This window comes from Acomys russatus, chromosome 30 (assembly GCF_903995435.1).
Source record: "Acomys russatus chromosome 30, mAcoRus1.1, whole genome shotgun sequence".
Taxonomy (NCBI): Eukaryota; Metazoa; Chordata; class Mammalia; order Rodentia; family Muridae; genus Acomys; species Acomys russatus.
The window spans coordinates 16,174,571-16,190,625 of record NC_067166.1 but is presented as its reverse complement, the minus strand read 5'-3'; the positions used below and the strand labels follow the sequence as shown (position 1 = coordinate 16,190,625).

Below are 16,055 nucleotides of genomic sequence, written 5' to 3'. Positions count from 1 at the left end.
TACCTACCATAGTGGGGCAGGCATGGGATCGCTGCCTCAGTCCCATGCCATCTGCTTCTAATAACTTCTACCAAGCTACCTCTCATCCATAATCCCAAATACTTGCTCATGTTCTTCATCTGAACCAGATTCTCCATCCACGCTGCTGGCCATGTGCTTCTCCTCCAGCTAACCCATGGCGGCCTTCCTCTCCTCCCTTCAGGTCTCGCTCCTTCTCCTGGTGGTGGTCCTTCTTCTTCCCAGAATTCCTTCCTCTCCTAGCCCCACTTATCTCCTGCCCTGCCCAGGTGGGATGGCTTGTTTGTTTGTTTGTTTGTTTGTGTTTTTTTTGTTAAGCAAAAGGTTGGTCACAGAGACAGTAAGCAGTAATTAGCATCAAAATACATCAGACTACCCCCCCCCCAACAAAAAACACCAAGGCCTATTAATTTTTCTGCTTTACCAGTGTGTCTCAAGTGCTAAGGTGGAATGACCCATGTAGAGATAGTTAAGTCTGCCTGGGTAAGGCTGGAGGGAGGTTGTCAGTAGTTCTAACGCACTCCCAGGTATTATAATACTGCTGGGGTACTGACCACAGCCTGGGTGTGATTGTGTCCCGTGTTACCTCATACTCCTCAGGCCTATAGCCCAGCCTCAAATGAGGCTCACACATGAACACTTTGGGCCCACTAAGCCAGTAAGTTTGACTCAGGGACTCTCGGGTAGAGACAGGGCATTGCGCAGTTCAAATGAGCAAGGTATTTTTCAAAATGAATATTGTTGGGACTAGAGAAATGGCTCAGTGGTTATGACCACTTACTGCTCTTTCAAGAGTCGGAGTTCAGTTCCTAGCACCCACATCAGGTGGCCGACTCCTCTATCTCCAGGGCTAAGAGTCTACACCCTCTTCTGGGCACCAAGCACACTTGCACTCACATATACACGCCATCCCCCGTACATAAGTTTAAAATGGAAAATACGTTTTAAACAATTCACTGAGAAAAACCATGAAAGCATAACCATGCAAAGGTTCTGCCAAATGAATGCAGGATGTAAAGCCAGCAGCCACCAGCCTGGCAATTCAGGGACGTTTAACAGAGGGACACCTGCGGTATCTGAACATGTAGCTGTGGCACTGCAAAGGAAGTGACGATTCAACTCTCCCAAGAAAACAGTGGACAGCAGATGAGAGTAACCCTGAACCAGGCTGACATTCACTCCCTGTCCTGGGAAGACAGCTCTGGCTCTGCAGCCACATCCTCTTTCATCCATATCAGACCACTGCACGCAACTTTGACATGAGTAACATTTTAAATGCTGTTCAGATAAAAGGGAAGAGATGCCATCATACTGCCTACTAGGTTCACAGTTGTTACTGCAGGGCAGAGGCCTGCACCCCGCCTCCGCCACCACCACCACCACCACCACTACCAGGATCTGCACCAATACACCCCAAGCCACTAACTGTCTCGGTGTTGTCAGCTGCTGAGATCCAGCTCAGAATACAGGAAAGTGCATGATCTGTAGCTGTAGGAATAGGGGCTCCTGGACACTGATGAGGTGTCTTGTTCTGCGGCTGGAGGCCCCACTGGTGTGGGGTTTTTGAAACTACAGCTGACTAAAGAGAGATCTTTGATCTGCACATCAGAGCTTTTTGTGTTTTCTTGAGAAAAATGATCGTCACAGTGTTTTCACTGGAGAAGGGTGCTGAAAGATGTCTGTGTGATGCCACTCACTGCCAATCCGTTCTGCGTGCATGAAGGAAGGTCTCCAGGGACTTGGTCCCCACTGTCAGATCTCTGCACCCAGCACTCGAGCCTGGCTAGTCAGAGTTCTGTCACATCCATGGAAGCCCTCCGTTTGTAGTAAATGAAGAATTTTGATTATTTTAAAAAAAGATATGTTCAGCAAGTCAATCCATGAACCACCCTGAGTATTTAAAAAAAGATATGTTCAGCAAGTCGATCCGTGAGCCACCCTGAGTATTTAAAAAAAGATGTTCAGCAAGTCAATCCGTGAGCCACCCTGAGTATTTAACAGACAATACCTTTGTCCATCCAAACCACCTATTTACTGCTTTTTATAATATCTGCCGGGCAGAAGAAACACAGAACAATTTTGATCGTACAAATAAGTCTGAGCTTGAAAAACATGGTGATCAAAGCTCCTCTTCAGCAAAGCCAGCGTTCTTTTCCATGACTGTACTGGATGTTTTTTCATCCATGTGACACAAACAAGAGTCACCTGTGACGAGAGAACCTCAATTGAAAAAATCGCCTTGATCAGATTGGCTTGGGGGCATGTCTTTGGGGGCATCTCCCTGATTAATGAGTGATGTGGCAATGCCCAGCCCATTGTGGGTCAGGCCATACCTGGGCATGTGGTCCTAGGTTTGTATAAGAAAGCAGGCTGAGCAAGCCATAGGGAATAAGCCACGAAGCGGTGGCCCTCTGTGGTCTCCGCCCCAAGTTGGTCTTGATCGGATACATCTTATGTTCGGTGGCCTCTAGCCCCAGATATTGTTAGCACTGGATACACAATAGTAATCAAGTTAGACATAAAGCGTCCTTTTAAGCAGCAACAGGCAGATTAGTCACAGACACTAGGTCACATTTGTGCTAAGTCACTAAGAAAAGCCCATTGAGAGCATGTGACCAAAAAAAAAAGGGCTTGACCTCATGAGGGGCTGAAAGGGGAAGAAAGTGGTTGAAAACCTTCCTGGTGGGAGTCACACGTGAGCAAGACCTGCCGGGACAGGGTAAGGGGACTGGAGCAGACTGAGAAGCTTTTCAGAAGAGACCTGAGCACTCAGGGTAGCATGGCTGTACTCAGCAGCACGCCTGGAGAGCTAGCCAGAGCTAGGCCCCACGGGAGAGTCTCACTGCCTGAGACCAATGGGAAGCAGAAGTTCTTATGATTTTATTTTATTTTGTTGTTGTTGTTGTTATTGTTGTTTTGAGTCAAGGTCTCGCCTTGTCCTGAAATTCACTGTGTAGACCTGGCTGGCCTCAAACTCACAGAGATCCACCTGCTTCTGCCTTTGAATCCCCGACACCGAGTGATGGGATTAAAGTCATGCACCACCCAACACTTTCTTATGAAAACTTTATATATAAAAATTTTGTGGTAAAATAAATTTTAAGTTGATTTTAATAGAACAATTGGAAGACATGTGCATGACTACCCATTCGCTCCCTTACTACCTCACTACCTCAGTCCCATGGTTAGCAGATGAGTGCATCATGATCCATCCATGGTCCTGAAATAATCCTTCATTGCATCCTTTTCTGTTTTTTTTTTTTTTTTATTGCGGGCCAACAATTACACATTGGGCACACATCAGTGTAGCTTACTGCTTGTTCTATCAGCATGCATATTAAGTAGAGTTTAATAACTTTTTGTTTTAGAGGTAGAAAATGTACAATCTTATCATTTCCCTGGAGTTTGACTAAGAACATATCTCTAACTCCCACATCATCAAAAGAAACTAAAATTTACTCAGCAGTTCCCTTGAGGGCCTTCATAGCCTGCCCCTACCTACACCCAGAAGGCTTGATTCTATATTATTTAATAATAGACTTCCTACCACTTCATCCAGTGTGAACTCTGCTGTCCGCCCTCTTTTGCTCGCTAGAAGTTTCTGAGCTCCACCTGGGTTGGGTGCACCACTAACATCTTCCTGTTTATTTGGGGCTTTTGTTTTATATTTAGTTTGGGTTTTTTTTTTTTTTTTTTTTTTTTTTTTTTTTGATGCTGTTGTTGTTTGTTTTCAGTCTATCACCTTGTTAATAGCGTCCTAGGCTTCTTTGGATATCCTTGAATAAGTTACTTTTATGATGAAACTTCTTACCTGGGGTAATAATTTGTCATGGGGTGTTTATATACATTGGTATAAAAGCGCCAGACTTGGCCTTCAAAAGTTTGAATATTTTTATCCTCCTTCCAACACATGAGTATTCCCTGTTTGTCCTTGACAGTTTCTTCTTAGGCATCTGGTGGGTGAGGCGGGGATATGATCTTCCTTTAAATGTAGAAAAATCACTTATTCAAGGATTTTATAGAGATTCATAAAGCTAATGGGAATCCCTGAAAATCTGAAAAAATATTAAATTCAGTATCGCTAAAATTTACCTAGCTTCATGGCATTTGAGATTTTTGTCCCTTATAGGATGACCTAGGGGTGTCATAAACTCTTTCCACTTACAACGTCTTTTTACCCAAGATAGGTATAGGAAATAGGTATACAAGTCAAACATTTACTGATTCTAAATCATAGGGAGAATGTAAAACGATTCTTTGATATTTGCATAGTTTAACGTGTTTTAAAGATGACAAATTTGCACACTAGTTGGATGGATGTTTCTTCCCACGTAAAGGGCTAAATGTTGGCCGAGCATTTGATACTGCAGAACACGGATCACTTTCAGTGTTTTCCAGGGTTGCTTAACATTTTGATTTTATAGTCATCAATATTAAGAATACCAACTTGCAAAAATACATAGTACAAAATGGCAGAAGCATGTGTGTGGCCATTTCAGAAGTCGTTGGAAATTCCCTCCCAGAACTGAAGAAGATTATGCTGTGACCTGAGTCTGCTGAGCTGATGTCAGAGAAAAGCGGCCTGGTAATAGTTGAAAGCATTTAAACCGGGAACCGGTAAAGAGAGAAAGGCCCGAGCCAGCCTGTTCTAAGCTGGTTCTGTTACTAAAACAATCAGATCATGAAGTTTTTACTCACTTCTGCCGCAATACAGGCCAAAGGATACTAATTGATATTTACATGCTGTGGGACAATGGTAGGAAACTAGTAAATCGTTTTTCTATAATGAATGTTTCCATCGGAGCAGAAAATTATAGCAATCCATAACATACAGCAGCCTGGAATCTGAGCTGAGGTGCAGCAGGCAGCATTGTTGGTGCCATGTGGGTGGCGGTCTGTGCAGTGCGAACTGCAGGCGTGTTTTTCTGAACCAAGGCGTCAGCGAAGTGGCTGCTCCAGTACACGAGAGTACTGCTGGAAACGCCTGGGTTTATTACATGCTGATTCTGAACTCATTTGGTCACAGGGCATTCTTTATTGCCAAGCGTTTTGTGTCTTCCACAGTCGTCTCCTCGCCCCATGTGTGATTATGACCCACAGGCTAAGAAGTATGGGCCTACGTGAACCTGAGGGGCTTTCACACCATGATAAACTGAGAGCATAGTTTTTAAAAGAATATCATTTGAGAAACAAATGACCCTGAAATCTCCCTCCTCTTTCTCTCTCTCTCTCTCTCTCTCTCTCTCTCTCTCTCTCTCTCTCTCTCTCTCTCTCTCTCTCTCACACACACACACACACACACACACACACACACAGGGAAGAGGGTTTGTAGTGTTTTTTGGAGTTGAGCGTTATTAGAGGCTGAGGATGTAACTCCATGATACAGAACTTGCCCTTCATGCCCAAGAACATGAAATTATCCCTAGGACCGTGAAAAAGGAAGGGTAGAACAGGTAAAGTCGACTATGATCAGGCATCAGTAATTAACTAGTAAATAAAGCATTTTAGCAAAGGACAACAGACTTGGTAGAAACCTATACTATTTCAGTTAAAGGTTTAAAATTATAATTACACACACACACACACACACACACACACACACACACACACACAAACTACAAGCCTCAAGGACTTACTGAAAAATTACACCTGTTAACTCAGAGGACAAGGACAGCAGAATCCACTGCAGAAACTATTGCTTTTAAAGCCCGTGGCCACACCAGTAGCACTTGTCCCCCATCACCAGGGGCTCCTGCACAGCAGCACACTACGCTTTAATTTTTACAAGAAGAAAAACAGTGTGCTCTAGAGAAAGCGGCCAATCTGCGCATGGTGGATCCTGATCTAGCTAAATCATGCACATGACAAAGCCTATACCATCCTAGAATTCAAGGGAAAGGCCATTTGTGGTGATCTGTGAGGTATTTCCAGATCCTAAGACGACAAGCCAGGCCTGGGACAACACTTCTGAATCCTTTGACTGAAGAGTTAGGTAACAAAGATAATTGTCTATCAATCTAGAGAAACTCTATGCATCCCTGTGTGCTGACACAGGCAGGGTACCAAACTTTAAACCTCACCTCCCTGCCCTGTGTGTCCAGGGGAAGGCTGCTTCTCCTAGAAGGTTTTCGATGATGCAATTGCAAACAGACATGAGATACAGCTATTGTCATGGGGTGAAGGTCATCCCCCTTCCTGCCTCTATGTCCCAAGTCCCTGAGCATCTCCTGGACCCATCAGAGACTCTGGTACTACCCATTCCTTGCTTGTGCTCTCCATGAGTTCCTCTAAAGGTTATGAGAGAAATCATTCTGGAATTACTCCTCTGCGTTGTAAACATTGATACTTCTAGATCTTAGGGATAACTTCTTGTTCTGAGTGGAGATTCTTTCACCCATGTGAATCCTGTAAAGGAGAAAGGGGTATTCAGATGACACATGCAGATCATCAGTTGGAGAACTTACATTAACAATCCCAAGATTGATAGGATGTGACAGGAGGAGGGGCTCCCAGATGTCCCCTGCACAGAAAATAGTGAAGTGGGTCACATCATAGCATCCTGGTGCAGAGGCTGACACAGCCTGGAAGGCTCTGGTTGTAAAGGCTGGAAGACCTCTGGTCTTCCATGGCGGCAGGAAGTACAAAGCCTATCAGAGGCCAGTGTGGTGATGGGTAGGCAGCAAGTTCAGCTCAAAGCACCAAGTGCAACATTGTATGTGGAAAAAAATGGACCAGAGCCGTCCTAGGCAATGCGTAGGCAGCAAGTTCAGCTCAAAGCACCAAGTGCAACATTGTATGTGGAAAAAAATGGACCAGAGCCATCCTAGGCAATGGAACCGTGTCTGTGCCCTTCTTCCCTGCCCCACCCCTGTCACTGGCTAGAACACATTTTTAATCCTAAATCAGGGCTGAGCTAGCTCCACCCTAGACAGAACCCGTGGCCCATAGTGTAGGTCACAAGAGCCATATTGATGGGCTGTGAGCCTATGAGAAGTGAGAAAAAGGAGTTGGGATGGTGTTGGAGTGGTGTTACTGTCTCTGTTTTTCATAATATGGAATTCCATGGGCTTTTCTCCTAGAGGTGTATGTATTTTGATTAAAGAGAAAAGCTTTTACGCAAGAGCTGATTGCGGAGGCAGAATGAAGCAAGAGTTTTATTAATATTGAACACATTAAAAGTGTGCATTAAGCCTGGTAGCTTTGCAGAAAATCGCCTTCATTGCTGAAGGAAAACATGAAATGGTGTCCATGGAAGAAGTAATAAAAGGTCCCCTGGGTTGGGATGAGAGTCAATAGCCGTGGCCCACATGACCAAGCTATCACAGGCAGGTCTTAGCATTTGTATTGATGTTTTGTGAGGATGTGAAATGGACAGAGTAAGAGAGTTTGTAGGAAGCCTGATTTTAACAGCTTGGTTTTGCTGTTATCCTCCTGCGTTTGTGTGCATGTCCATATAGGTGCATGCACATGTGCAAACAGGTTCACGCATGCGGGTGCATGTGGAGGCTAGAGATTGACATTGGGTGTCTTTCTCAGTCACTCTCAGCCTTATTTTCTGAGACAGGGTCCCTTGCTGAAGCTGAGGCTTATCAATGCAGCTGGCCTGGCTGGCCAATGGGCTGCAGGAATTTGCCTGTCTCTACCCTGTAGCACTGGAATTCACACCTAGACTTTTCTATGGATCCCAGCTATCTGAACTCAGAGCTTATGTGGCAGGCATTTTACCAACAGAGCCATCTCCCCAGCCCTTGCTTGATTTGTTCTTCAATGGTTCAATGAAGCCTGGGATCCTTTACCTATGTCTGACATGAGGGAGCTTTCAAGCCTGGGATCGTTTACCTATGTCTGACATGAGGGAGCTTTCTGACCATCCCATTTGACTTCGCTAACTCATGCTAGTCTTCTCTTACTGACAATTCCCAGCATTCACCTGGTTTGTTCAAATGTAACCTTGCCTCTTCACTGAGTGCTGCACAGGCTGACTGTCCTGAGCCCTGGATGGAAACAGCTGGATTTAGCAGAAGCAGCCGTGGGAGTTTAGGTGTGAATGCAATGTGCCCACCAGCAGTGCCTTAGTCAATTGTAAATGCAAGCAATGTGGGGTCCACATTGATGACTTTGTTTGGTCATTTGACTGATGTCTATTGAACATTTGCACCAAACCATTAACATGAAACAAACTCGATAATGAGAAAGAACCAGGTGCAAAACAGCATCTAAAAGTTCAGGCCTCATGGGGAAATGGTTTTTCAACTGCCTCTGTCAGCAATTGAGGAACATCTGAAAAACATTTAAGGACCCATTCTTAAAAACAGGAATTTTAGATTTAACTCAGACATTGTATTTCAGGAAAACAAATATGACCTGCCTGAAACAAAGAAGTTACATGTTAGCTTACTAGAACTTGACTGGAGCTCTGGCCTTTGTCTTTCTGTGCTTCTCCAGACTGTCAAGACCAGGCTAGCTGGAGGTTTTGCTGTCCCTGGAGAGTCCCTCCCTTGGGGCCCTTTCCTGCTCTCTGGCTCTTGTGACCCAGTGTCTGAGAGCAATAGAGCGTTTGTAGCCTTACAGTCGGTGTGTGTGTCATTCTTCCCTGCATCCTGTGCCACACCTGCTTCTGGAGGCCTTCGGAGCTTTTTCACTAAGTTGCTGAATGCGACAAATGACATAACTTTTCTTTCTCTCTTTACCAAACTTCGGAACGACTCCAGATCCACAGGATTCACCATGATTCCGGGGACAACTCTCAGATAGGTGAGAGCACTGACTTACTCTCTGCCCAGGGGTGCCTCGTCGAGCCAGTTTATCATTGCTCTCAGGAACGGTTCAGGATGACATTCGTCACCCTAGATTGGAGAATTGCTAAAGCCTAAGTGGTGGGTTGGAGAGCCAAAGGAGCAGCAAGCATCTTTTACAAAGCACCTTGCCTCTTGGCTTGTGGCAGCCTTCCCTCCCAGACTCCTCCCCTTCTTGGTTTCCTGGCTGGAGACTGGGTAAAGCAGATGAACCCAGCATAAAGCAGAGTCTAGGGGAGAGGCCGGCCAACTAGGGCACAGGCGATCATGCAGTGATGGATCATCCACGTCCAGGTCCCTTTCTGAGCAGTACCAGGTGACTGGCTTTACACATGGAAACATGCTGGACACAAGCCCAGGAGGCCAGGCACTGAGTTTCTCATGTCAGCTCCCTGCTCATATCTTAGACCTTGAACAATACGCAGATCTTTGGTGTCCTCATCTACAAAGGGAAAGAGTGACCAGGTGACATCTCCTTGCGGAAGGCCTGGGGCTATCTGACCACTGGAGAGGGAAAACATCAATGACTAAAGCTTTGCAATTCTTTCTCCTCCAAGGATGCCTGCCAGCCGTTCTCTTCTGCGTGGGCACCTGGTCAGACTCTGGTCGCTTGCACGGTCCTCCTTGAATCCAGAATGATTAATTAGACAATACCAAAAGAATTCATTGGCTCTTTCTGACTTTCAGAGTTTCATTTGCCAAGTGAATTAAGAACGCCTCTCTCAATGATATGATGACTGAAGGAGATGCACTTAGCTACAGGCTATCTTTTTTCTCCTTTCTAGCATTTTCTAAGACAGAATAGCCTTGAGTGGCCCAGCATGGTTTTGCACATAATAGACACTCAGCTGGTGCTCACAGACCCTTCATAGTTACAAGGCTCCATCCTGGAATGCACAGCATCCACCACTTATCAGCTCTTTGGCCTTAGGCTACCTACTTAGTCTGTCCATCTTCAACCCCTTATCGGTATAATAGGGACAGCACTATGTAGCATTCATAATGATGTAATTGTTAAATGGTTGTTTTATTTAAAGTATGCAGCACAATGTCTGGTACACAGTAGGTCTTGAGTAAGTAACTTTTTTTTTTTTTTTAATGGGAGGCAGGGTCCCTTTGTCCCTAACTTCTTTTCTATGACTGAAAATGTTTAATTCATTCTATGGGCATCTCATAAGAATTAATAACGAATTCTCTAATTTAAATGGCCCTCACCGAAGAATAAGTTCTCGAAACTTATAACCAGTTCTGGTGCTGTCAGTCCTCATAACTCCATGAGATGAAATCAGGAAGAATAATAGCATGTAGCTCTGAATAATCTGCCATGAATCATGCTATGCAGATGAACAGATAGAATTGCTAGTAGGTACCTCTGCAGGCTGCCTTGTGGCAGGAGCTCTTCTCAGGCCTACTCGCAGCTAACTCACACACTGCCCACAAGTCGTAGCCTCTCAAGGAGAGACTGTAAATACCCCCACTTTGCAGTCACTGGGACACAGAAAAGTTAGGTGAGATCTCCAAGGCCGTACAGCTACTAGATTGCACACTGAGCCAGGACCGTATGGCTCGAGTTGGTTTCTTCCATGTTAGGCTGCCTCATCCTTGTTGGTGCCACTGGTAATTCCTTTGGAAGCATCATGGTTTTCCTGCTTAAATCTGTGACGTCACCTGAGAAATGCACTGCTCCTGCTGGCGCTTGGGTTGCCCTCTCCTTGGAGTGGGTCTAGTTGACATTCATATTTTTCTTCTCATTCGGGAGTTACTTGCAGGAGGCAAATGTGCCCACAGGGCATGTTTCCGAAGCCAACACGGATCTCTCTGTGTAGCCTTGGCTGTCCTGGCCTCACTCTGTAGACCAGGCTAGCCTCAAACTCACAGAGATCCACCTGCCTCTGCCTCTGCCTCTGCCTCTGCCTCCCCAGCGCTGGGATTAAAGGTGTGCACCACCATTGCCTGGTTTTTGTTTTTGGTTTTTTTTTTTTTTTTTTTTTTTGCTTTTTTAACATCTTGGTGCTCATTGGTGATGTGTGGCTGTTGGCAGCAGCCCTGCTGAACATTTTGGTGTTGAGTTGCCCTTCCCATGGTCTGAAGGATGCAGTCACTTGATAAAAATCTACTCTCAGGTGTCTAGACATCTGACTTTCAGAAGTACCCCAAACTTGTCCAGACTAGCTTCTTAATGCAAATATCTGTGAATGTCACTAGGATTTTATTTCTCCAGATATTTGTCTAAGAACTTCTCTACCCAGGCAAGTGTAGTCCTTTAGTCAAGATGAACCACCAAAACCCTTACATTTTATTTTCAGGACGATATTTTAGTTACAGGATTAAATAGCCCTCAATAAACATGACTTCCACAATGTAACATAGTCCCAGAAGAAGAAGACATCATTTTCTTACTAGAATGACTGGTCATTTTGAGTTGGTTTGAAGGGAAAGTAATTTCTGAATTCTTGGATTCACTATCTAGAGCTTTAAAAGTATGCTCATCTTTGGAGAATAAGGAGAAAGGGGTAAACTCATGCTCCAATACACTGAAAACTAACCTTCTGCCTCTCCTTTGAACTCCCCAGAGCCACATTCGTTCAGACACAAGAGCAGGAGGAAAGAGTCCATTGACGTGAAATCAATATCCTCCAGAGGCAGTGATGGTAAGTCCATTGACATGAAATCAATATCGTCCAGAGGCAGTGATGGTAAGAAGTTTCTCAGATTCCCCTGACCTTTTGAAAGTATAGAAAGTGACAGAGGGACATGCTCAACGATGTCGCTGGCATAGAAACTCCAAGGAAAAAGACACCAACTGGAGTCAGCTTTCCTTCCAGTGACTTGAAAACGTTTTAGGATTTAAGTAAATAGGTTCTCTTGGCCTTCTATAGTCTTTTTCTTCTCCCCAAAGGGACCACGGGCTACAGGGCCCAATGTGTGTCAGATCACATAATTGCGCATGCGATGCAGTTTCAGTAGCCAGGCAAGGTCGTCCTTGGGTGTTGGAGGCAAGGAGCCAGGCAGCGCCCTGGCTCTCCGGTCTCAGTGCACAGCCATGTGCTCTTTCCTTAGTGAAAAGCCAGACACCATGAGCCAGAATCTCATAGAACATTGTGAGTTTAATGAATCAAGCCTACATAAGCAGCTGGATTTGTGGAAAGATGGAGAGATGGCCTTAGGAGTCCGGGGGAATAGGAGACGCAGAAGTGGCAGTGTCTGCAGGTGCATCTCATTTGGGCCTGAGGGGAAGAGAGTGTCTAGGAAGCTGTGATGCAAGACAAGGTCAGGGCAGGGGCTGGTGCTAAGGCTGGGTAGGGGCAGGGGTAGGCACAAAGGTAGGACAGGGGCTAGGCTATGGCTGGGGCAGGGACAGGGGCTGGGGCTAGTGCTGGGACTTCTTTGGCTGCAGAGGAGGTTCACCAAGGCCTGTGCACCTGTGAATGCCTGTATGTGGATAAAGACCAGAGGGTCCGAGCCCAAATCTGCAGATGCGTTTCTATGAGAAACAGAGAAAGGCTGAAGAACAGAGAAAATGTGGGATTGCCCCATGAACCAAGAAAGAAAAAGAATGGAATGAAAGGGGATTTGAACTGGAGAACAGAAAGCAGCCTGATACATTTTACTCATTTATTTGGGATTAGTTCTGTCTCCAAGTCTCAGAGTCAGTCTCTCTTTGTCTCTGTCTATCTTTCTGTCTGTCTTTTTGTCTGTCTGTCTGTCTGTCTGTCTGTCTGTCTGTCTCTCTCTCTCTCTCTCTCTCTCTCTCTCTCTCTGTGTGTGTGTGTGTGTGTGTGTGTGTGTGTGTGTGTGTGTGTGTGTGTGTGTGATTTCTGGTTTTCCTGTGATGCACAAGATGGAACCCAAGATCTCACACACTTAGGCTTAGTACTAAGCCACTGAACCACACTCTAACCCTCATTTGTTTGTTTGTTTTTTTAATGTGGCAACTAAAAGGGCAGTTGTAAGGGCCTGAGAGGGGATAGTTAGTGCCTGTTAGAGTGGTGACTGTGACCTAAAAGAATAAACAGCAAGGTCAGGTGAGGGAAGTGACAGACTTTCTAGTCCTTTGAGCCACAATGGAAGGACTGAGTACCAGAGAAATGACTGAAATAGAAAAAAAACAAAAACAAAAAAACTAAGACCCTAGAGATAGACAGCTGGACAGACTGGCACGTGACATGTGAACAACAGACAGCAAGGATCATGGGATAGGCTGAGTACATGTTGGAGAAGATGCTGGGTGAGGACATCTGAGCCAGGCTGGCCCTGTGTTTGGAGCAGCTCTGTGGCCTTATACAGCTAGGAACTGGGGAGCACAGCAGAGGCCCACAATGACTGCAGCCTCAGTAGAGCCCTACTGAGAGCGACTGGTAAAGTTTCCCCATCTTTGAAACAACCCTGACCTGTAGGGTGCCCCCAGGGAAAGCTGATGAAGACAGGCCGCTACCATTTGAATCTTAAGCCACATCAAAGAGTCATCTACTCAAAAAACTCAAGTCATTTGACAACGGGTTTTTCCTGGTTAGAGCCAGAACCATCAGGTCCTGAGTATCATGAACCTAATGGCTGAAGAAGGGACATGGCTGGCCCAGCTCACTAGTTCACACTGAGATGCTTAATCTTCTGTCCTGACATGGGGTGGGTACACATTCATGTGTCCTGTGGCTTTGGAAGGAAAAGGCAGGGCTATCTGAAAGGACTTTAGTGACCCATGGGGAAGGGATTCCTGCAATACTGTTGCGCTATAGGGTTGAGAGGCATCAAGACCAGTCTTCTCCGACTTCAGCTGTGGACGCAGGCTTGCCAAGTCCTCTGCTGTCAGACTTTCAGGCAGAGCACCTTACATGCTTGTGGGCCTGAGTGGCCAGCCCTGGAGGGACAAGACACGGCCAAACTCACTGAGTAGTGGAGAAGAGAGTCCTAGAAGAACGAAGCCTCATCTATGAGGGAACTTCTCAGTGGCATTTAGCTTAAACTGGACTACCAGCACCAGCTAAGTCTGTCCTGCCTTCTCTCCAGCGCCAAGCCTACAGAATCGCCGGTACCCCTCCATGGCAAGGATCCACTCCATGACCATCGAGGCCCCCATCACAAAGGTTAGTGACAGCTGTGACCTTCTCTGCGTGGGCTGTGCCCTAGAGCTGTCCACTGAGGTGGAGTTGAGGCCCAGTGGGAAAAACATCATGAGTAAATGTGGTTGTATGATCAAATCAGTCCTGTGAAGGAAGCCATGCAAGGGCCCTGTGAGAGAAGTGAGAGTGGACCTAAGGTAGGCTGGGTAAGAGGGTAGTCTGGAAAGGTTTCTCTATAGAGGAAGTCGTGTTTGAAGTCAAACTTAAGCCTGAGAATCATATTGGTCAAGGGCAGACTTCCAGGCCAGGAACAGCAAAGATGTTCCGTCACTGGAGTCACACAGAGATGGTCCACCACACTGAGCCCATAGCCAGGAGGCTGGGGTGTGGCCAGCAGAGGTGAGAGGATTAAGGCAGGGCTATGTTGGCTCAGTTCATTCTGATCACACGGACCAGAACTAAGGTGGTTTGTGTCTTTTGTGTACCAAAAACCTTTGAAGGAGTTTAGATAGACATGACGTGGTCAGGTCCAAGTGCCACCATGGGTAGGAGATGGCAAGAGTGTAAGCAGGGAGGCCATCTGGGACTTTTCTGGAATTCCCGACAGGAAGTGGTAGTAGTAGTTGGGCTAGCATTACGGTGGTAGAGGTGGAGAGAAAGAAATAGGTCAGAACATGTCTAGGGGAAGGATCATTTGGACATGGTGAGCTGCAAGGAGTGGGTTGAGGAATGAGAAAAGAAGTGTGACAAACAGCAGGCTTCGGGTAGCAGCGCCCTTGTCTTCATCCCAGGGAAGAACAGCTTGTCCTTGATGTCGTTACCATTTGCTTGCCTTGTGGGAAGGGGAATGCGTCTGGGGTTCGATTTTATGCACAGAAGATAGGTGAGTTGGGGAGGCTTCAAAAGTCTCCTAGCCTGGGGTCTATAAGGATGGTGTGTGCCCTAAGTCATGAAAATGAGGGTCATTTCTGGAACAGCCATACAGTGAAAGGGACCCAAACCTGTCCCTGAGGAACTCCAACCCATGGAAGACAGCTGGGGAGTGTGATCAGCAAGGGATCCTGGGAACCAGGGTAGAGCATGCTTCAGGGAGAAGGCTGTTCTCTGAGCTATGTGTGTAGTCACTGATTTCTTCTGAATTTGTCTGACTTCTGAGAAGTAAGCAGTATCTTAACGCCCGCAAGCTTACTCTTTCTCTTCTTTGCTTTCTTAGGTTATAAATATAATCAATGCAGCCCAAGAAAACAGCCCAGTTACTGTAGCAGAAGCCTTGGACAGAGTTCTAGAAATTTTACGGACCACAGAACTGTACTCCCCTCAGCTAGGAACCAAAGATGAAGACCCTCACACCAGTGATCTTGTCGGAGGCCTGATGACTGTAAGTGATAAGGAAGGGCCCAGAAGTGCTGCTTCAGGGCCACAAGCTGCCACCCCACCCTGCCCCGCTCCATCACACTGGACTTCAGGGTCCAGATAATGCTGGGAGGAGCCAGTGCTGGACCCACCTCATTTGGGTGTGGCTTAGGGAAGTGGAGAAAAGCAAGAAATGCACATTTGCTGCTTTGGCAGGGCAGCTGTGGCTGAGGTTACTTATCTGAAGATTAAGATCTTCGCATGACTAAAATTAAGGTCTTTGTGTGAATTCAAGGGAGTCCTTCATTAATTAATACTGCTTTAAGCTTTAGCACTTATTTTCTGAAGATAACAAGAAGTTCGAAGTGATTTTTACACAAAGATCTAAATAACCTTGGGCGTAGAGGTGGAGGCAAGGAGAGGCATTCAAGAACCCTCAGTTCAAGCTCACGAGCCAGCAAATAGCAAGCCACTGAAATGCTGTCCATTTTATTCTCATGGTCACGTCTTGGTTGTGACCAGGACAAAAGCAGCTGAAGAGGAAGTGTTCCTGTCTACAGTTGCACAAGTGTCAGTCCATCCTGGTGTGCAGGAAGCAGAGTGAGCAGTGACAGGTAGGGACTGGGGCAAGATAGAGTCCTTCAGGACACACCCAGTGACCTTCTTGCCTACAGCCAGCCCCTCTTTGCACAGTTCTGTTACCTCGCAACAGCTTCTATAGTTAACGTTTAAATTTTGACTCTGTCGGTGGGCAGAACCACCTGTGAGGTCAGAGCCCCCTGGTCTACTTAGCTCTAGGAAAGCTTCAAAGATGCTTGCACACTGTGTT

General features: G+C 46.0%; 1 protein-coding gene across 7 annotated transcripts in view; it reads left to right on the top strand.

Moving 5' to 3' along the window:
- Pde8b (phosphodiesterase 8B) overlaps positions 1-16,055 on the top strand; it is a 191,191-nt gene that overhangs the window by 155,702 nt on the left and 19,434 nt on the right. For all 7 annotated transcript variants that reach the window (XM_051172341.1, XM_051172338.1, XM_051172335.1 and 4 more), the window contains 4 exons: positions 8,730-8,772; positions 11,387-11,464; positions 13,821-13,897; positions 15,087-15,251. In XM_051172341.1, coding sequence (XP_051028298.1) covers positions 8,730-8,772; positions 11,387-11,464; positions 13,821-13,897; positions 15,087-15,251 — 363 coding nt within the window. The remainder of the gene's footprint in view (positions 1-8,729; positions 8,773-11,386; positions 11,465-13,820; positions 13,898-15,086; positions 15,252-16,055) is intronic.